Source organism: Ictalurus furcatus, chromosome 27, assembly GCF_023375685.1.
Source record: "Ictalurus furcatus strain D&B chromosome 27, Billie_1.0, whole genome shotgun sequence".
Classification (NCBI taxonomy): Eukaryota; Metazoa; Chordata; class Actinopteri; order Siluriformes; family Ictaluridae; genus Ictalurus; species Ictalurus furcatus.
The window spans coordinates 5,992,303-6,014,550 of NC_071281.1; the positions used below are offsets into that span (position 1 = coordinate 5,992,303).

The following is a 22,248-nucleotide window of genomic DNA, read 5'->3' on the forward strand; positions in this document are numbered from 1 at the left end:
CCCAAACAAATGCAGGCATTTTTGCAGGAAAAGGGAGTCACATTTTTCTTCTTTTGAAGCAGAAGCTTAGTGTTTGTGTGGGAAACAAGTTCACTGTGGAGCACTCAGATTTCTGATGTACGGACACTATCCACTCCACAATCCCCCTTTCCGACTCCCCGTCTTTGTGATATCTTACAATAGAAATGGCTCTGTACATCATAGACACGCTGTCTGCTGTTTGCAGAAATGAATTAGATTTCATTCTGGACTAGGCCAATTTGGCAACCCTGCCATTAACTGTCCTATCTGAGCATGCACGTGGGGCAGTGCGATTCCAGGCCCCTGAGAACGGCTCTATTAGTGTTTTTTGCCGTTTAGTTTTGACCACTAGGTGCAGTAATAACTCTGTGTAGCTAAATGTTGCAGTGAGGAGCTGTTGATGAGCCACCACTGGTAGTGGGTATTGCATTGCAGATCCAGCAGCTACACTGGGATTTTAAGCACTGTGTACACTTCAGGCTATTATACACAAGCTGTGTAATTGATGAGCGTAAAATTGATACTAAAATGAATTCTAAACAATTCTCTGTCAGCTTGAAAACTGAATTGCATTGCATATTAGTGCTTCCAGCAGAGAGTCTGGACACTGTCTGCCAACAGTAAAAAGCTCTTGAACGAGTTGAAATCCTGTGACTTTCTAACATTTACAAGCTGTCTTTGGATCCATTGCTCACTATCTCTGCAATTTGTTATTCTTTTATTTCGAAAAGTGTGCATTTTTTTTCAGATGATGGCCATCCTCTGCAAACCAGATCTGTTAAACGAATAAAATGCATCCATTTCATGCAAAGTCCTTTTACTGTCCACTTTGTTGCACATGTATTCAGTTTTTAACATGTTTACTGGCCAGTCGTTGTGGAGGGGGATAACCCCTTCATTATGTCTGGTTTGGAGAGGTTTTTTTTTCTGATCTTATGCCGAATCATATTCAGAATGAAAGCATGAACTAGCATTAACATGGGTGTCAGTGTTATGGTGAGAATGGTCCACCACCCAAATAATATCTGAACAGCGACAGCTCTGTGGTGCACCTTTTACTCTGATGGGTAGGGTAGAATAGAGGGTAGGGTCAAGGAGGTACATGAAATGTGGTTAGGACCATGGGAGAACGCATAATAATTCAGTAGCATTGTACACAGGATTACATAAAGACAAATGCATGCATGAAGGTGTGGGATGAGTGCAAAAATCTGCAACAAATACAGAGGACAATAAGTACTCAGGACAGTAACTGCACAAGACGATTACTACACAACACAATAAATACAGTTGACAATAAGTACTCAGGACAACAGAGAGTATTGGATGAAAGAAACCAGTATCTGTAAACTGTAGTCTCTACCTTGTCATGCAGTTGCGTAGAAAGAAAAGATAGAGAAAAGTATGAGTTACAGTCAGTAACTGTAGAGTCAGATAGTATACCAATGTATTAGTTGTGGTTAGGGAGTGTAGTTATTAGACATGTACACTATATCTAATAAACTGGCAGCCCACAGTACACTGTACACCTCATTATACCATACATGATACAATCCATAAATCTGAAATTATATCAGTTTGATGAATACTTCTTCACTTTTCTCTTTTCCGACACTAGATGTCAGGACATGACAGCATCAACCCTTTTCATGTGTACACCCACACACTCACTCTCAAACACACACACACATACACACAAGAGCTGCTTTTGAGACATCAGTCTAACATTGACTTACAAAAGGCTACACAACTACACTAAATCCAGCAGAGCACAGTGTTGTTACGGTTCATAAAGATAATATCCATGTCACCGCCAGAACTCTGAGCTGTTTTCTGTTCTGCCTTCCATTGGTAATGAACATAAAACACATCTGGCTCTTGTCTGTGGTGCTGTCACACACTATTCACACCTCTAAAGAGCTTATACAACATTGGAAACAAGCTGGGGGGGAGAGAGAGAGACATGGAAAGTGGGGAAGAGAGTCAGAGAGGGAGAGAAAGAGGGATGGGATTGAAAAAAAGAGATGAAAAGTGGAGAAGGGAGAGCAAGAGGGATCGAAAGAGAGGAAAAAAAGAACAAGCCTGAATTAAATTAGAGCATGCCTGTTCTGATGTTGCTAAGCAACCAAACATTCCTCAGTAAAGAGCTCTCAGTCTCTCTGTTCTCTCTCTCTGATTGGGAGACTTTCAGTTCTCTAAAAGCAATCTTGTCATTGCACATATTAATATAATAGCTCACAAATCACTAAAGATGTGGCTAAATTAGGGAACCTCTTACAGGCACATCATGAACAACTTCTTCCACCATGACAACAGAAGTAAACCCAGTTAAACTCTGCTGTTCCACTTACATGTTCCTAGTTGACGGGAGCTTTAATTCAGAGTGACTTAACCGGTGAGACAGATATAATCCAAGAAAAGGGCTTAGAGTGTCTTACAGCCTAGTGCAGAATCATTGTACTGTTCAAACTATACTGCATTTATTACTGCTTTGTCTTGCTGATATAGTGGTGTACAACACAACGCAGCTGAGCAAGAACGAGGTTCACACATTACAAGGTTTTTCAGATGGAGGGACCAAGGTCTAACAATACATCTGGTACTAAAAATCCAATTGTCACCCAGAAATAAGTGAGAACTGTTTATCAGATCACATCACAGTTTCCCAAAATGGAGCCTTAACAGCTTGCTGTACTTGGTGCAAAAACAAGAGAGAAGAATTTTAGAAACTGTAAAGGACAGATTATGGATTTTTGGGTTTAACACTAAATCGGCTTTCATGCTCTGGCCAGAACTGTGCACTGTGAACTTGTCCTGCCAATACATATGTGTTAGTGCTTCAGAGTACGACAAACTTCAAACTAGTCAGAAGCAGTCAGTGAAACGGTAAATAATACCATCAGACAAGTTCAATTCAATTTTATTTGTATAACGCTTTTAACAATAGACATAGTCACAAAGCAGCTTTACAGAAATATAAATTTCAGATCTAAATTTTAAATTGATAAATTTATCCCTAATGAAAGCAAGCCACATGGCAAGGAAAAAATCCCTGAGATGATATGAGGAAGAAACCTCGAGAGGAACAAGACTCGAAAGGGAACCCGTCCTCATCTGGGTAACACCGGATAGTACGATTATAAATGATTCCCTCTATAACTGTGCACTACCATGCAATCAGTGAACCCACTACAGTCCCAACATGAAGTCCATGCCATTGGAGTTATAAACCACCCACCGATGTAGACTCGAGTTCAATGTCTGTTGGTGCAGTTATTTACAGTCCCAAAGCCGCCACCACAATCGCAGTCCCAAGACATCACACCAAAACCATTCGTATCAACCGCAGTCCAATGCCATCTCCAAAGTTTCCAAGTGTGTCTTTAGGCTGTCCATATGTGGCCATCCTCAGCAACAGCGAGTGGTTTCCAAGTGATGAGAACTCCAACCAGAAGTTGGGCATCAGGAAATTTAAGGAAGACTGCTGATCTTTACATTATTTATTAATATGGAACAATGCTGTTCATGTTATTCAGACCTGTAAAAGCAGAGTTCCTGGTTCTGATGTATTCAAGTGTTTTTTTTTTTTTTTTCTTTTCTCAAAATACAACGTGGCATCTGACTTCTGCTTCATCTACCCTGAATGTCTAAAAGGCCAGAGCTGGTTTGAGTTCAGCCAGCTGTTGTGTTCTGGCCGGTGTCCGGTATTTTCCATTAGGAATCTCCTTTTAGAAATGCCTCTCCGATGAAGTCCAAATCGAGCAGTGCATTAGTTTCAAGCGAGCAGGGTATAATAATGGGCTCTGTGAAAAGAAAAATTGCTTCCATTAATCAAAAATGCAATATCTATTGATTTGTATTCTGTTTCCTGGTTGCAATGAGAAAACAAACCTTTTATAAACTGCTTGGTAACGTTATAAGTGCTTTCTCCCGGCTTATCTTGCTTTCTCTGAATTGGCCTCCTCAAAATGATCTAACAACAAATGCACTGATAAATGTCATGAGCTCACAAAACTTTGCACAGAGGAATTGCTTTGATATTATCAACAGCACTAATGGTCTCTGGATGAGGGGCCCGTGTTATTTCTTTAATCCAACATGTAGCCCCTTTCATTTTCTCAGCAGATTTGTGATTAGCTTTTAATAGAATTTAAACCCTTTAAGTAACTAGGGTGTGTTTTCAGGGTAACTAGAGTGTTTTTATTCTTCACATATATATATATATATATATATATATATATATATATATATATATATATATATATATATATATATATTTATATATATATAAAAAAAAAATTTTTTTTTGTAGTTACCTACTGGGCAAGCAACTTCAACAACAAGAAAAATAAAATGAAAACTACTATTTATTTATTTATTCATTCCCACCAAAGGTTTTCATTTGATGTGCATGTTTAAGTGTAATGCGCTTCAAGCACCTCGATGCTGTAACAATAGCGTGTGCTACCTATTATGAATCCTGCCACCTGCTTCACTGTACTCATTGTCCGAGGTGTGAGCTGCCTGACAGTAGAAAGAGTTTTACTAGGTGGGTTAATTTGCATGTGCGGAGCTTCTCTGAATCAGGAACATGCAGGTATTTGGAAGACCTGACGAACCGAAGCAAAGTAATGCGCAGAGTAAAACTGTCATATACAATAACTCTTCTACTAGCACCAGCACACACAGTCATCTGTGTAATTAAACATATCGAGAGAGAATAAAGTCTCTAGACAGCCGCATATCTTTTACAGGTAATGCGAGGATATGACACTACTCTACACTGACGCTTTTTGTGCTACATTAGACACTTTAGCGAAATGTTAGATTAATACTCATATCCTCAATCATTTTCCATAATCTGTATTAATGGATTTAACTAGCTAACTAATGCACCATCAATCATCACATTGTGTTAATAAACCACTGTTTATTCTAGTCAGTTTCCAGGCAACCAAAACATGAGAGTGGACAGCACACTGGTTTACTTGGGACATGTGTCGGAAAAACAGCACAGCACACAGACCATTTATCAAGGGAATGATGGAAATATTCTTTGTTGTTTTTTTTTTTCCTTCCTTTTTTCTCTCTTGTTCTGTCGCTCTCTTTCTCTCTCCATCTCTCAGCAATCCCATTGGGGCTCATCGTCATCCCTGGAGACAGTGACCTGGAAACCTGTCGTGTACAGATTGAGAAACTACAAGAGGTAAAGAGATGGGGGGGGGGGTGTACTGGGAAGGAGGGAGGACGAGCAGAAGAAAAGGAGTTCTAGGGAATCTTGTGAATGGGGGAAAGAGGGACAGAAAAGAAGCGCAAACTAAAGTGACGAAGGAATTAAAGGGAGGACGAAGATGGCGAAAGAGAAAGACGGATATAGAGACAATGCCAAAACACAGTAAGATGAGGGAGATGCACCTGGAGATTGAAGAAGAATATAAGAGAGTTGTTGTGTATGATATAAAAAAAAAAACCTAGGTGTTCAGATCTCATTCACAAGTATGAATCACATGTCTATCAAGATGCCATTTTAAGGTCATTAGATAGTCTGTACTCTATTCAGAACAGTGAAACTTTTCTGAAGTGCAGCTTTGCTTGAACAAACACTGCTGGCTGTGTTACTCGCTTGTTTTATTTATATGTTTATTTTTACTGGACTGGAATAGGTATTTTTGCTTAATAAATGATTGAGTAATAGACACCTCAACGCAGAAACCCACACGCTTGGAAGTCTCCCAAGACGCCTACAGCAAGTGGCAGTATACACCTAAAAGTTAGAGCAGCAATTCATCAGTAAAGGAGAGAGTTGAAAATACATTTACAACCTTCACCCTTTTTTCCCCAGTAGTATTCTGACTCGCCTCCCGCGCTTCCATGGTTACTGCATCCTTCACTAAGCCCGGCTGTTAATTTCTACCCGTAAGCAGTCTCCTCATTGAAAAAAGAAATACAGTGCCAGATTTGGTCAAATGGACAGCACTATTCTGCAGTGTAGAACTGCAATTAGTGAATCGCAGGCCAGTAACACGGCTGATGTAGGCTTGTTTCTTCAGATAGTGAAAACAAAGTCTGGAAAGAAATGTGCGGTTTCCAAACGTCCAAAAGTGGTAGTTATTGTGTTTACCTCTATATACATGTTCATAGAGATGTGTATATTGTGAAGTCACAGGGTGTTTTGCATCGTCTTGTTTTGAACACGGGCTTGTACACAATTTGAATAAAATGATTGGCATATATAAATGAATGATGATAGGAGCTATTGTTACAGAAACGTAGTTAATCAGTGCATTGTGGCTGGGAATGAGGGCGTTCATATAAACCTGTTTTCAGAGCCGCCATTATAGAAGATTAATCAACAGCTTTTGAGCAAATTGAGAATTCAATACTGCTGCTGTATATTAGATAATAATTCGTAATGATGACTATATTAACTGAATCGCGATAGATAAAGTTAGTAAATACCATACATATTCGTACTAATCAGAGTCGTTTGATTGGCAGATTGGAATTGGTAATATATTCATATAAATTGAAAACTCCAAGAATCATTATACATTGGAAACTCAATATTAGAGGCCATTTTTTATTGCCATCATGTGTATACGTTTTTAACAGGGAAGACGAGCGTGTTAATTTCTCCAGCTTAAACTGAGAGCATGACAGCACGACAACGTTGCCAGCTGTTCTAAAAACATGCTCAGATGGTGTGCTTGTATTGCACGCAAACACACACACACACACACACACACACACACACACACTAATTCTTGCTAAGGCAGGCGTTTTCATTACTTTAATGTATCTTCTCTGTCGATAGTTGGCTCCTCTTCATAGCAAGAGTTATAGCAAGAGCTCGCTCTTTTTCACAAGAAAAGCTTTTACTTTCGAGGAAAAGCAGCCAAATGTTTCCTGCTCCCTTCCACTTGCCTCGTTGACGCACACTTTCAGAATCCTCTTAATTGGTCATTCAGCTCTCTACGGATGTAGCAGAGCTTCTTGTTTGCCTTCATGTATACCCCAGTGTTCTTTGCCAAGCTGAAAAAAGTGTTGCTTAAAGTTACATGTGTGCACCTAATTAGCTGGAGATGCTGATGGTGTTATAGCAGTATTCTGTTTATATCGTTAAATCCGGTGTGTCTTATTGCATGTAACGAAACATGGATGAGACTGATTAAAAAGACAGACTAGTTAAATAAAGCAGAAGCAGCACTTCTGTGAAAGCGTTGCTTTAAGAAGAAATCCAGCACCTTTATGCATGCGAGGGGGAAAAAACCTCACTAATCTGCCCAGAATTAAATGATTTTATGTTGTAATATTAATTACAACAATAACAGCTAATGCAATTTAACTCATTTATAGACTTGGGGTTTTTTTGGCCTTTGAAAGCTAATGATTTCATATTTTGCTTAGGTTTTTTTTTCCTTTTCTTTTTAAAGTTTAAATATAGGTGCGCGCACACACGCACACACACCCCCTTCCCTGCTGATGTTAATCAAGGACCACAGGCGGTAAATAGGGTGTGAAATGTGTTGCTATTAGAGGTTTCTGAAGTGCAGCTGGGTATTTATTTGATAAATCATTTTGCATACTCTGTAACTCTCTCTCTCTCTCACACACACACACATTTTCACGTGAACGACTCTTCTAACCTCTTCTGAACCTAGCAGTGCATCCATGTCTCCTATATGTGTGTGTGTTTTTCTGTGTGCGTGTGTGAGTGTATATGGATACATGCGAGACTAGAATGGTTTTAGTTATAATATGATGTATAGAATGGATCCTATAGGCAAGAGTTTGTGCGGTGCATGTATTTAATCAGGGTTTGTGGGAATATGTGTGTGCGCGCGTGTGTGTGTGTGTGTGTGTGTGTGTATTTTGGGATCTCTTATATCCTGCAGGACTTTGTGGCATGTCACCCATCTCTCCAGCGACTGATGCTGCAGGTGGGTGAAATAACTAGAATGGTAGACAGACCTGGAGCAATCTCAGGAACAAGCCTGGAAAACAAAAAGCCCATTATTGTTCGTACCGGGACGCAGTCACACGCATGCGACAGTTTGATTGTACACAGAGGAGCTTGTTGAAGCAGAAGATCTGCGCTCCTGACTGTGACTCTCAGGATATTTGGTGGATGTTTTCTATTCCTCTGAGTAAGAGTCTGAATTGGAAAACAGATGTTTGTCTTTCAGGAGGGGGAAAAAAAAGCGTTTCCGTTTGGTCTCAAGCAGAGCGTAATCTCTTCCCTCATTTTTATCCCCCTCCCCACCTCCCCTCAGTACTGCCTCTGAAGCCATGCTCTGCTACTGCTTTTACACCCACACATGAATATTTACTGTGCAGGCTGAACGTCCTGCATTTTAAAACACTTTAATTCATTTTAAAACACTTTTTTTTCTTTTTCTTTTTTTGTGCATTTGAAGTAGTATTGTCTAGGTCTATTTAATTATACAATGCTCAGTCCTTCCTTCTTGTTCCTAATGGCTCCTCAAATGTGATTAATGTTGTTTGTGGGATCAGGACTTTGCCTGTGCTGTGTTTTATTGTGTTGTGTATTTGTCGTATCAAGGCTGTGCATGTACGTGTGTGATGCCTCTCGGCAGTGTTGGTATAGCATTGGTTCAACAATGTGGCTCGTCTGTCTTCTGTTTATTCATTTTTTGAAACCTTGAACAACTGGCTGCCATTAGTCATTAGTCAGATGTGTGTAAAAGGCAGTTAAGACTGACCAGGGGTTGGAGCACTCTATTTAACCAAAACGATATTCAAATTTCTATATTTCAGATCAGATATTCAGATAAAGATTAGGTCATTGTGTAGTTGGTAGGAAGTAATATACCACGAAATCTTTGCTTTAATCTTCAGTTTATTTGCTGTACTAATTTACAGATCAACAGAAATAATTGTTTTCTTTTTCCTCTCGTGTCTTCTGTTGTCTTGCAGGCAGGTGATGATACCAAGGCCAAAACGCTGTCATGTCAGAGATTGTCACCAAAGTGGTGCTTTCTGGACTGTAAGTAATTCTTGTCTTTCATGCTTTAGGGGTATTGTTCTGAAGGCCAAGTTTGCTTTGGAAAGTAGGCTAAATTCTTTGTTCTTTCGTTCTTATCTTCTCCCCCCCCTCAGTTGTTCAGTTGTTTTTTGTGTATGGGTGGCGCTGCTGTGCTATTCTAGGATGCAATATAGATTTCTGTTTTCTTCCTTTATTATGATGTTTTTTTCCCCCCTAGAAACGTAGGTAAAAGTGGTCAGTTCTGAAAGGCTAGGAGTTACATGGTGTTCGCTCTCAGATCAGTGCTACAATGCAAGAATGATGAAAGAGAGAGTTATGTTATGTGAATATTACAATGCCTAAGCTTCTCCAGAGATGGTATAACATGATGGTCCTGTCTCACCGTCTCAGCCTTGAGAAAACAGCCAGCTTGCTCAGTGGCCCAATCGTAATTAAATAAAGGTTACGAAAGGTTCGTTTGAGGAGAGAATATTCACTGACATTTCTGCCCTAATGAGCAGGCCATTACCCAGCCAGCATTACTGCCAGAGAAGGGGAAGTTAGAGGAGGAGACAGAAGCAGAGAGGGAGACATTCTGTTTTCGTAGACTAATTAGATGTCTGACATGATGGACTCGATAGGGTGTTCTCCCCTGCCATCTTCCAGACTGGCTCTAATTCTACTCATTTCTCATGGTGCAAAAGCCATGGAAACACACACACACACACACACACACACACACACACACACACACACACACACACACACACACACACACAGAGCCAGCATTAACTACTGAGTCTACAGCATGAAATAGAATTTTTCTAATTCCATGGAAACAGACCTCAGATGAACCTGACAATGTACACTGACCAGAACCCTTTAAGCCAACAGCAACCTGGTTTTGTTTTGTTTTTTTGTTCCCCCCACCTCACCCCCAAGACCCATTAGAGCGAAAACCACCCTTCTGGCCAGAACCATTAAGCCAATCTTCACCCTCCTCTCCTGAGCACTATCTCCCTGTGTGGAAATCTTTTAGCAAACACAGCCCTATTTTCCAGTTTCCTTAAAGCCAACACTAAATCACAACACTAAATGTCCAAAATCATTCTAGGCAAATCAACTCTGCTGTCTCCAGAATCTAACAGAATCTCTACCCAGAACCATACTAACCAGCCTAATTTTGGAGCGAGCTTTAACTATGTCCAAAGCTGTTATAGCAAACACCAGGCTGTTCTCCTGAACTTTTAGAACCATCACTCTCACAGCCGACATTACAATCAACACTGCACAACCTCATCAACAGAACAGAGGCTGCTTCAGAGTCCACGTTCATACTAGGCAACACAGCTCTGCTGTGCATAACCTTTTCAGCCTACAGTATCTACATTTGATACAATTGAGATAGGGTATAATTGAGCATTTGAGTGTTAACGGTCTTGCTCGAGGAGCATGTTAGTGGTGGCTTGGCAGTGCTGAGATTTGAACTCATAAGCTTCTGATCAGTAGCCCAAAGTTGTAACCAGTGAGCCACCAGGTCTCCCCCTAACTGGGTGGGTGTCTTTAACCAAAATCATACTTGCTAACCTGACCCAAATCCTCGGGCAATTTTGAGTGAGGATGAACTATTTCTGTTATACCCAACACCAGCCTGTTTTGCTGAACCAACGCTATGACCATTGCAGCCAACATCACAATCAATACTTCACTGTCTCAACAAAGTCAGAGACTGTTACAGAGCCCGGTCCTCTCTCCAGCCAAAACAAAGGCAAGTCCTCTTGCCAAAAACATTAATCCACCCTCCTCTGCTGAATCATCTTAAGCCTAGTGCACACTACGTGATTTTTCCACGACGTTACTACATCCCCCCAAGCTCAGCGACTTCTACACACCTCTCTCCAGCCAGAGCTATTAAACCCATCTCCATTCTGCTTTCCAGAACCATTACGCAAAACACTATTTTGCTCCTCAAAAAAATTAAATCACTGCTATGTTGTTGCATTACTGTCAACCACATGTAGAATCTTCCATATACAACCATGCTTGTAAATCACCTCTTAATACACCAGATAATCATGCACACATGGAGAAATAAAAAGATTTCATTTGGGGCACAGATGAATAGTAAGGTTATTAGAATAAAAGCTTTCATGTGTGTGTGTTCACGTGTCTGTACTGATAGTAGTTTCTTTCTCGTCCTGTTCAAAGTGAAGAGATGGGCTACTCTGCTCTCTCTCACTCACACACACACACACTCAGTTCTTATGTTACTAGAGTTTTAAAGGTAAATTCTAATTAGGGCCCATGAGACCAGACAGTACTATATATAAACATGAATTTATATACAATATTCTAGTAAATTGCAAAACATATACCGCATCACAAACACATACACATGCTCCTGTGAATTTAAATGCAGATGCATGTTAAAAAAAAAAAAAGGCTCAGTTTAGTTTTATCATCATTTATCTGTTTTTTTTTGTTTGTTTTTTTTTTTGTTTTTTACAAGGCAAGGAAAAAAAGGTCCTCTGAGGTGCAGGGTGTTTGAGTAAACAGTAGTGTGGATTCAACAAAGCATTCTGCCTGAAATCCTTCTCAGGTTTATTTACTCTTTTGGTGAGGAATCGAATTGGAGCTGTGCTTTCCATCAGCAGTTAGACTGAAAACAAATACAATTATTCTGATGAAAAGCCTATTCACGTAAATGAAAAGGGGTAAAGGTAAAAAACAGATAATTTGGCAATGTTGCAAGTTAATCAAGATAAACTTTAACTAAATTACACATTTAAACTGTGAGCCAATAGACAACAAAGCTGAAATAGAACTGCCCAAACTGCCCATTTGTTCCTCGGGTTAATCTCCAGTGTGCTGCTTTACTCTATTGGAGAGTTCGAGGTCTTGCAGAGGGAGAGATATGTTAGAGCATTTGTCTTTTAAGTTTGGAGGATGTTTGGAGGAACATCTCCCGATCCCATTTCCTACCCTCTGTTCCATCTTTACCTACTCTCTTCCCTTTGGCTTAGAGCAGATTCCGGCTTTATTTTCAGAGCGCTTCCTGTAGTTTTCTTTAACAGAGTATAGTGGGGAGACACAACCATGGCAAAGTGTGATATTTTGAAGCTTATCTCAGGCATATGGTCGTGTTTGTGATTATTATGCCCTCTGTTTCCTGCTGATGTATCAGTCAGACCAACTGTGTGTGTGTGTTTTCAAAGGTGGGCGGATGTTTGTGTACATGTTTTGAAAGCTGTATTAAATGTTCCATTACTGCATTACTTATTTTTGTGCTTAATCACATCATCCTGACTCAGTTCCCTGCAACGCTTTAATAAAATCAGTGAATCCATTAATCAGTCAATTATTTGAAAGTGCAACATGACCAACAATGTGAGAGGCATTATGCAAATAAATGAAAATCACTCTTATTAAGCCAGTTTCTATATATATATTATATATAATATAATATAATATAATATATGTTTATATAATATATGTATGTGTGTGTGTGTGTGTGTGTAATATTTATTTATTATTTTTTTTTTTTTAAATAGGCACCGCATTCAGTCGTGTGCTTTCACTAGTCCTAATGGCAGGACTGCGCACTGAGCAAACCGACCATATCCACCAGTGTCTGTGTCAGTATGGGACTGTATGAGCCAAACTGGAGACAGGAAATCACTATGGACATTTCATGAACATTTTGAAAATATGTTTGTCATGTTTGTAAGGCGCTTAGGAAATGTTTGTTCTGCCATCTGTTACACATCAGTTTGCCAAATACGAATTGCAGAAAATTAAGCTTTAACTCATTTCTTCTAGAAACAGTTCAGCTCTGGACCATTCTGCTAGAAAAAAATTATTTCTGCAGGATGCACATTACACAGCTAATGCTTTTCATAATTGTTCAGCATTGGCAAAACTAATTAAATGTTCTTACGTTCAACACCAGACTGAAATGTGTCCCTGAATGGTGCGTTTAATGAGTAAAAGAGATTATTATTTAAAGAGCTTATGTTTGTGGTTTGGTATGGGCTCTGTGCTCAAATCTGTACCTGTGTTGTCTTGTTTTCACAGCAACTACAGCAGATCGATTCTACAGGATCGATCGCGCACAGGTAAGTCTTTCTTCACGTTTATTTAGATCAGTGATTGTGAAAGTGGGGTGTGGTGGAGACACCCAGGAGTCCATGAAGCATACCATAGGCAAGACAAATCAATCTGTGATTAATATAGTTCAGCTGCTCAAACCATAACCCAGCATTATCAAAATGATTCTATTAATTATTCAGTTCTTATAGTTGTTATGCTATTTGACTTGTACCTGGAATTGAATGGGTTTAATCTAGAGCTGCAACAACTAATCGATAAAAATCGATTATGAAAATCCTTGTCAAAGAATTTCATTATCGATTAGTCACGCTTCAGAGATAATATATAAAGTTGTGTCCCAAATGACGTACTATACACTAACACTACGCACTGTGAACTCTACTGTCTAGTGTATGAATTTCAGAAGGGTAGTATCATCTCAAAAGTAACACTAGCAGTTTTTTACTAACCGGAAGTATAAGCCGCTTCCTAGTCGACAGGAACATGACTGAATACGCACGTAATGCGAGATACCTAGAGTCACCGACAATACGATTCTATGTCAGCGATATATTTTATACCCAACATGACCTCAATCACCATCAGACGGAGGCGAAATCGTCACATGACTGAGGAAGAAAGTGTGTGACCTCCAAGTTCTCTAAGGCAGGGTAGCATTTTATAAGAAACACCACGGAGGATATCAAACTTTATAAAGCAGAGATTGTGTAGCACGGAAGCACGACAGTAATGCACAAGCACAAACTTATTTGTATCCAAAATGCTCCACTATGTGGAAGGGGTTGGGGAAACTGGTGCAAGTTGCTTAAAAGGTTTAGTTTAATTTAAGCTTATTGTCATTATATGCTGTATTTGCGTGCTTGCAGTGTAACTTCTGTCGTTTATTATAACGGAAGTGATCTATTAGTAACGAGGCCGCGTTGCTCCTCACGTGTGGTGTAGACGCGGTGATACAGAGTGGGAGCGCGAGTAAGATCTGTAATGTCTAATTAAAACACTATGATCAAAAGTAAAATAATATGTCTAAAGGCAGTGAGGAACAGAAACCACAAGGTGCCGTGAAAGTGAGGTTTTATTATTAATTTAGGACTGTAGTTTAATTTAGTGCTTTTTGTGTATCCATAAAAAATGATGCATAAATACGTACTTATATATACACGTGTGTGTGTGTGTGTGTGTGTGTGTGTGTATATATATATATATATATATATATATATATATATATATATATATATATATATATATATATATATATATATATATATATATATATATAAATAAAAATATAAATAATGTGTGTGTGTGTGTATATACACATACATATTTATTTATTTATGCATAATTTTTTTTATGGATGCACAAAAGGCACTGAGTTAAGCTATAGTCCTAAATGAATAATATATATTCTGGGGTGTGTGTGTGTTGGGTTCTTTTCAGTCTTATATAATTGGACAATTGCCCCCCCCCCCCCAACTGTTAATTATTAATTAATCGAAGAATACAATAATAATCGGCTAACTAATCAATTACGAATCTAGTTTAATCCAAACAACTCAAAAACAAGTAGCATATAAATAATGTCAGCTTGGACCTAAAGTGTTCTATCAGTGGAAGATTCAGGAATAAAAAACTGTATGTTGTTCTACAAATGTAAATTATGGGTGTGTTTGTGTTTGTGTGTGTGTGTGTTAGGAACATCTGCACTATGTGACTGAGATCTCTCAGGATGAGCTGTTTATTTTGGACCCCGAGCTGGTAATCACAGAGAGTGTGAGCACATCACCAGGCATGCCTGACTTGGTAGACTCATCCGCAGAGATCTCTTCAGCTCAACAGAAATTCGCCTTCCCATCAACCTCCTCGTCTCCTCCCTCCTCTCCAACAGCCAGGTCAGCTAAATACACAAATTACATTAAATATAGCTCTAATAGTATTTTGATTTAATGAGCTGTAGTACAAGCCCTTGAGCAGGAGACATGTTTATAGTCGGATAATTAGTACGTTACAGCTGTAATAATGAACATTAGCATTGAATATGGCACAGATGGTTTAAAATATATTTATCCCATACTGCCTGGTGTAGAACATTAGGGAGCAATTTTATGGCCCGTACAAGAGCCTTTCCTTTCAGCTCATATCTCATACACCACGTTTTTTCCCTAAGAAATTCTACAGGTGCTATAATTGGGCACATGTGGTTTTGATTTACAAGACTATATTTTCAACTGTTTTTTATTTTTTAGGAACAATTTAGGTAGTATTTCACTATGAGAAAATTAACCACAAATACATCTTTCCATAACCTGTTTACCGCTCTTTATCAAGGGTGCAAATAATTCTGGAGCTATATATAATAGATGACAGAGACATCCAGACAGATATTGGCTGTTTGTGCATCCACCGCTGTTTTTGGGAGTGGGGGGTGGGGGAAGGGTGTTTGAAGCTTTAAGTAGAGAACCGTGGGGTAGCTGTGCTGGATTATGCTTGAAATGGAATATCTAATAAAAGCCCATAGAACTGTATCTGAAAACAAAAAAACAGCTGTGTGTGTGTGCGTGTACACGCATATACGTGCTGTAGACTGTTGTAGTCTCTTTTGTTGGTCTGTATGAGAAAAGGTGCACAGTACATGTAGCAGATTTCAAATGGAAAACTAAGCTCGTCACTAAGTTCCGCTTGAATTTAATGGTTGAAGGTAGTGAGGGTTTTACTGAACATGCACTTCCTTTCACTCCCCTATGGATCTTAATCACTGCAAAACCGCAGATATTGCGCCATAACTCAGGACTTACAGCCATGTGCTTTATGAGATGGAGCTGGTCAGTATGTGCTGTACATTACATCATTCCTTAATGAACATCGATGTTACATAATTTTCCTGGTACTGTTTCCTCTCTTCCTCACCCTGATTGCAAAAGTTCCAGGCCTTTTCTGCAGGAAATAAGCCAGTGCAAAATATGTACACACTATCTCTGTAATAACTCCCTCGGTGAACACTGAAACTGTTGTTGCTGAACCACAAGTTCTTCACACACCAACGTTTGCCTGCGGGCTATGCACAGCTCAAGACATGGACTGTGTACGAGTATGTGCATGTTTAGACTCGGCAAGGATTAGTTCAACTCATGAACCAAATTAGACATTCTTTTTTCCCCCCAATAGTCCCAGTTCACCGTTCGAGAGTCCAATAATGTGCACATTGCTGCTACAAGGGTCAGCTCCCTGTACAGCACGCTGAAGTAGATTTGCATGTGTCTTCACTGTATGTGTATCGTATGCCAGCATTTTCTGAATGTTAATTCAGATTCAAGTGTTAGAAAATGTTAATTTAAGCATGTACTTGCAGTTGTATTTCCCTTATGAGCGCACATAATCTGAGACATAATTCAGATACTACTGTTGCTACCAAATTTAAAGTGCAAATGCAAATTCTATGTGATATTTTCAATCCCTAAACTGGTCTGATTCTGCCATGTTGAAAAAGTAATGGTAAACCTTACATTTATAAATTACACTTTCTCATCCTCACACTACAACTCGCCCAAAAATAAAGCCATTTGCAATCCCATTTGTGTTCACTTTATCACTGTCAATCAAATGCCGCGGTCAGGACTTTGTGAGGGTCTTTTGGGTGCAGAATGCATTTGAGGTGGAGGAGGTGACAAAATCTGTATAAACCTTTGATGGTCACAGATTATTTTGTTATGCTAAAAACGTGGAGAGAACAAACAATTCACTACTGAAGGGGTTGGAAGAGCTTTCACAAACACCATTAGTATTGATGTTGACTTTGCAAACATGCATGAAGTAATTCACAGGTTTGGAGTGGAAGTACCAGGGTTGCCAGGTTTTCATCACAAATTAAAATCTCTCCAAATCTAAGTGTTAAAACTAGAGATGCACCGATACTAAATTTCTCAGCCTATACCGATAACCGATTATTCAGAGTGATATCGATAACGGATACCGATAACTGATACCGATAGTTCTGCCTTTTATACCTTCTTTTAAATTAATAATAATTAATTCCACAATTCTGAAAGAAATGCAAATAAAAACTTTATTCTCTCCATTTCAACAAGTTGTTTCACAGTAACTGGTCTCATAAACAGAAAACACATTACTCTAATTAACATTAACACATGAACTAAATTCTGAAGATTAAAGTAAGATTTCTTAACTTATTGAATGTTATTAATTCATTTTAACATTGACTGAATTGTAAAAAACCTCCCCGTTAGTCTCGCATTCACTCACCACAAACAAAAGCATTTCTACTTCAACACTGAACATTAAACTGGTAATACATAATATCAACTTTTTTTATATATTAACATTAACTGGATATGAAATATACTACTCTACAAATATATTTTTCTGTGCAATATATATACTTTTTTCAACTCCTCTTCATTTAAATCTTTCAACGGTGTACTGGCCCTTTAATTCAGCGCGAGCAGCTCGAGCAATGCGGGGGGGTGGGGATTAGACTCTACGCCGAAACTCCCGCTTCACTGCTGCTCACTTCTGGTGTAAAATTTTAGCAGTGCTGAACTTACAAACTGCAGTCCCACCTTCTTTTGATTAATTGGATATAATCGGCCCTGATTATCGGATGTTTTTAAACTATCGACCGATCGCGTGAAAAATAGCCTTTATCGGCCGATACATCTCTATTTAAAACCATGCCATTTCCCATTAATATTTAATTTACTAAAATGTCCTAAAATTATCTTCAATTATTACATATTTTGTCCAAGAAAGTATAGCTTACTTGCGAGAGTAAGTAAACCAATAAACCCATTCAATGATACCTAATGTGATGAGACTTGTTTCACTGAATGAATGTGGTGTTTTTATTCCATAGATTTCATTTTCTTTATTTACAATAACTTAGTTAGTTAGTTTATCCTTTGTTAGCACCCTTAGGAGAAATTTGTCTTGGGCAATTGAGAGAGCAGGTCAACATGCAACAGTTCACCATACAATTACACTTCATCCATACAACATACAATATTTCACTATACCTACACTTTAGAAATAACACAAAACCCTACATATTACACATTTGCTCTCACCCACACACACAAAGCATTTGTTATTATTCAATAATTTAATTGACATTGGAATTAGAGAGAATATTCAACTTACAGATTGGTGCCCTATATCTTCTGCACGAAAGCATCAGCTCACACTCTTTATGAAGAATATGGCTTGGATCAGCAACACTTTTAAGGCTCTGCTTCTTTACAGACCTCTCAAAAATCTCCTGTAGAGAAGTTAGGGGCAACATGCCAATTATTTATTCCGGCTGTTCTAACCACATTTTGAAGTTGTGACCTAAATTTAAAGGACAGATTTCCAAACCATATTGTAAAACCATAACATATAATAGATTCAATAGCTGATCTATAGAACACTAATATTTCTACTGATGCATGTTTTCACCTCTCAGTCACTACATTTTATTCATAACCACAGCTCACATGCATAATTGAGTATGCTCTAAGTGCATGCATAGAAAATAAAATCCAACCTAAATGGTTCACTTGTTAAGTTGATATAAATGCATGACCTCCAACTTGTGTTAAATAAATTGCCTAGCTGCAGCATGGTAATACGTAGCCTGTTTCCAAGTGAAAACAGAAGACTTGGCAACACTAAGAAGAACCTTTTGACGGTGAAAATCCAAATGCAGACTGCATTGTAAAAAGTGTTTTATTTTTGTTGTAGCCTGAGGATGAGAATCATCATATGGTACAATTGTAATAGTTTAGACATTGGACATTTTTAATTCAGGCAGCAAAATGCATGTTTTGCAATTGTATTTTAATCATGTCTCAAATAAATGCAATCGCAGCTACACGATTAAATGAGCATTATCTCATTTTCCTTTGAATTTGAATAAAGTTGATCTAGTCTCGAATTAACAGCTTGCTTCACAGTGTACCACAAAGTAGAGGTGTGTATTGGGACTGGAATCCAGGGATAGCCAACACAAAATTTGGTGCATTTACACACTCATTCATGCTTTTATGCTGATCAGAGTCACTGTGCTTTAAATTTAATTTGTTTATATTTTGAAATAGAACTAGAAAAGTTGTAAGAATAAACAAAAGTTAAAAACTGTGTGAGCCGGTGGGATTGGTGAAACGTTCTGCATCGTCTTGTCGCAGGTCTACTCATGGTAGTTTCTAGTCTGCCGGTAAGGAAATGTAATAAATTTGACTGACAAAAATCAATCCAAAATACCCTCTAGATATTGATGAGCTGTCTTGCAATGTTATAACTGCAACTTGAACTGTAGCTTGTTAACAGTACATCACGGTTGTACATAGGGGTGGAAATGGGACTGGCTATGTTACTCTGCAGTATTGATCGCCTGAATGCTTGGTGCATGTAGCTTGTGGTTATCAGTGGCAGAATGGACAACATGTTGTCAGCGTTTATTTGTATGTTTGTCTTCCTGCCTGAGCACTGAAAGCCCCAAGCCTTAGTGCTGATTCCAAGTTGATCAAAGCCAAGCAGAGTTTCTCTTTGCGGCTCTGCTGCCTTGATCATGTCTGCATCCAGCCGCACATTAGGAGTATTAAATTGAGATCGCATGTGGTTGTTATAGCGTGACATGCTGTTTCTGTTTGTGTTTTTCATCTATTTCTGTTGTGAAATATTTGTTTTTCTCAGTTTCCTCTTGTAGCGTGTTTAGTCTTGTATGAAAACTGAACTGTCTCCAAGCTGTTTCTTCTTCATAAATTGTAGATTCATTAAAACAAATATTGATTTTTATTATTATTTTTTTTTGTTTTTTGTATTTCTGCTTGCCAGCCACGAAACATATTTCTTAGAGACACCCACAGATAGTTTAGTTTGGCTTTTTTTCTGTTATTGTTTCACCTTTTGCCTTTTCATGTCTTTTATTTATCTCTCTCTTTTTTTGGTATCATTTTGTGTGTGTGAATTTGTATCAATCTATCCAACTCTTTCTTATTTACACATACACATACACGCGCATACACAGACACACACACACATAGAGAGAGAGAGAGAGAGAGAGAGAGAGAGAGAGAGAGAAAGAGAGTGCGGAAGAGTCAGAGAGAGGTCTGTTTTTTCAGATCATTGCGCCCTCAATCACCATGGGGGATGGAATACTGATCCCACACTGAGTCAACATACTTTTGTTCGACTCCCACACAATTGCATATGAAATTGACAAAAAGACTAGAGGTGAGCTTAGCCTGTGGGCAAGAGTGGTACTGAGAATTACGTGAGCTAGGTTTGGTAAAACCATGTTATATGCCATGTTAATAAACTATGAAACATTATTAACTAAAAGTAGCTGATTTTGAAACGGTACTAAAAACATTCTTAATCCAATCCTAAACAGCTAACATCTAATGGTGCAGTATAGAGGCTGTGAAATTCACTCTTTCCCACACACAGACTACATTTCACCCGAGAAGGCAACACTCTCCAAATTGGCTGTCATGTGAACAAAGTTTGGTGTCAAGGGAGGGAGATAGTAGGGGTGGAAAATGTTTTATGAAGAGGATGAGAGACTCACAGCACTGTATAGGTAGCCTGATGTTTGCAAATTCGCAGTGCCGCTACAGTCTCTCATTTTCTGAGCACTCTACGGCTGTAGTGGCACTTCAGTGGCTGACGTGAGTGTCAGGTACTCTGACCAAACAAAGAGGTCTACAGTAATGTTCTCTATAAAACAAAAAGCACAAACTGATGTGTTAAATGAAACTGTCTTGTATGCTAATGCATATTAATGCATTACAACACCCCTCACACCTCCTCAGTTCTCTGCCTGGAATAATCAGCTTCAATAGAATCACACGTCTTCCAGAAAAGAAAAAGAAAAAAAACGAAAAAATCAATCTCAAGTTCTTAATGTCACAGAGTGTCTGCAAGTTGCTCAATGTGTCTCATAATCTGCTCGCCTCTTTATCTAAAGAAGCACAGCTGAAAATATTGATTTAGAAACAGTTACTGGCAGGATTTCAAATATGAAATGCCAGGCACTGAGTGTGTTTTGACCCATGTAAATGACTAAATGTGTATTAAATTATTGTTGTTAAAGATAAAGTTATTGATGTTCTGTCAGTTATTTTACTCAAACGCCATTATTTATTACCATAACGCATTTTTATTTCTGTTTATCATTACACACTAGAAAGACGAGCTGCATATTTTGTCAGGATTCTTTGAAATTACAGTTACAGCTAACGAAGGAAAGCAAACAACAAGCTGTTTTAAGTGAACTCCAGGAGTTACTCGGTCAGTTAGTGAGGCATTTGGTATGATAGTGTGGGTGTAAGGCAGCAGATTCTTACTACAGTCAAGACTGATGCAGATGATGACAGTTATAAAGTATTCTTTTAATATGCATTACATCCATAATGGCTCTAAATACAGTTGTGCTCATAAATTTACATACCCATTGGAGAATCTGAAAGAAAAAAAAAAACTAATTAGAGGGATTGTTAAAATTGCATTTAGTTGTTTATTTAGTTCTGTCCTGAATAAGCTCTTTCACATGAGATGTTTACATATACTCCACAAGACAAAAAAAAAACTGATTTTATACAAATGAATCAGTTCAAAAGTTTACACACCCTTGATTCTTAATACTGTGTTGTTACCTGGATGATCCACAACTGTGTTTGTTTTGTGAGAGTTGTTCATGAGTCCCTTGTTTGTCCTGAGCAGTTAAACTGCCCACTGTTCTTCAGAGAAATCCTCCAGGTCCTGCACATTCTTTACTTTTCCAGCATCTTCTGCATATTTGATCCCTTTCCAACAGCGACTATATGATGTTGAGATCCATCTTTTCACACTGAGGACGACTGAGGGACTCGTACACGACTATTACAAAAGGTGCAAACATTCACTGATGCTCAAGAAGGCAACACCATACATTAAGAGCCGGGGGGGTGATGAGCACAAATTGATGAGCACAACTATACATTAAAATTGTAACATTATATTATATACTATAATATAATAACCTCCACTGTTTTGGGAAGGCTTTCCACTTGATTTGGAAATGTGGCTGTGCTCATCTGTGAGGATTTGCTCATTCAGCCACAAGAGCATTAGTGATGTCGGGCACTGACGTCAGGCAA

The 22,248-nt window shown here is 38.6% G+C and overlaps 1 protein-coding gene across 9 annotated transcripts in view; it reads left to right on the plus strand.

The window, feature by feature from the left end:
• Positions 1-22,248, plus strand: part of dgkza (diacylglycerol kinase, zeta a) — a 175,594-nt gene that overhangs the window by 131,094 nt on the left and 22,252 nt on the right. For all 9 annotated transcript variants that reach the window (XM_053616960.1, XM_053616961.1, XM_053616965.1 and 6 more), the window contains 4 exons: positions 5,148-5,227; positions 8,959-9,028; positions 13,082-13,122; positions 14,810-15,006. In XM_053616960.1, coding sequence (XP_053472935.1) covers positions 5,148-5,227; positions 8,959-9,028; positions 13,082-13,122; positions 14,810-15,006 — 388 coding nt within the window. The remainder of the gene's footprint in view (positions 1-5,147; positions 5,228-8,958; positions 9,029-13,081; positions 13,123-14,809; positions 15,007-22,248) is intronic.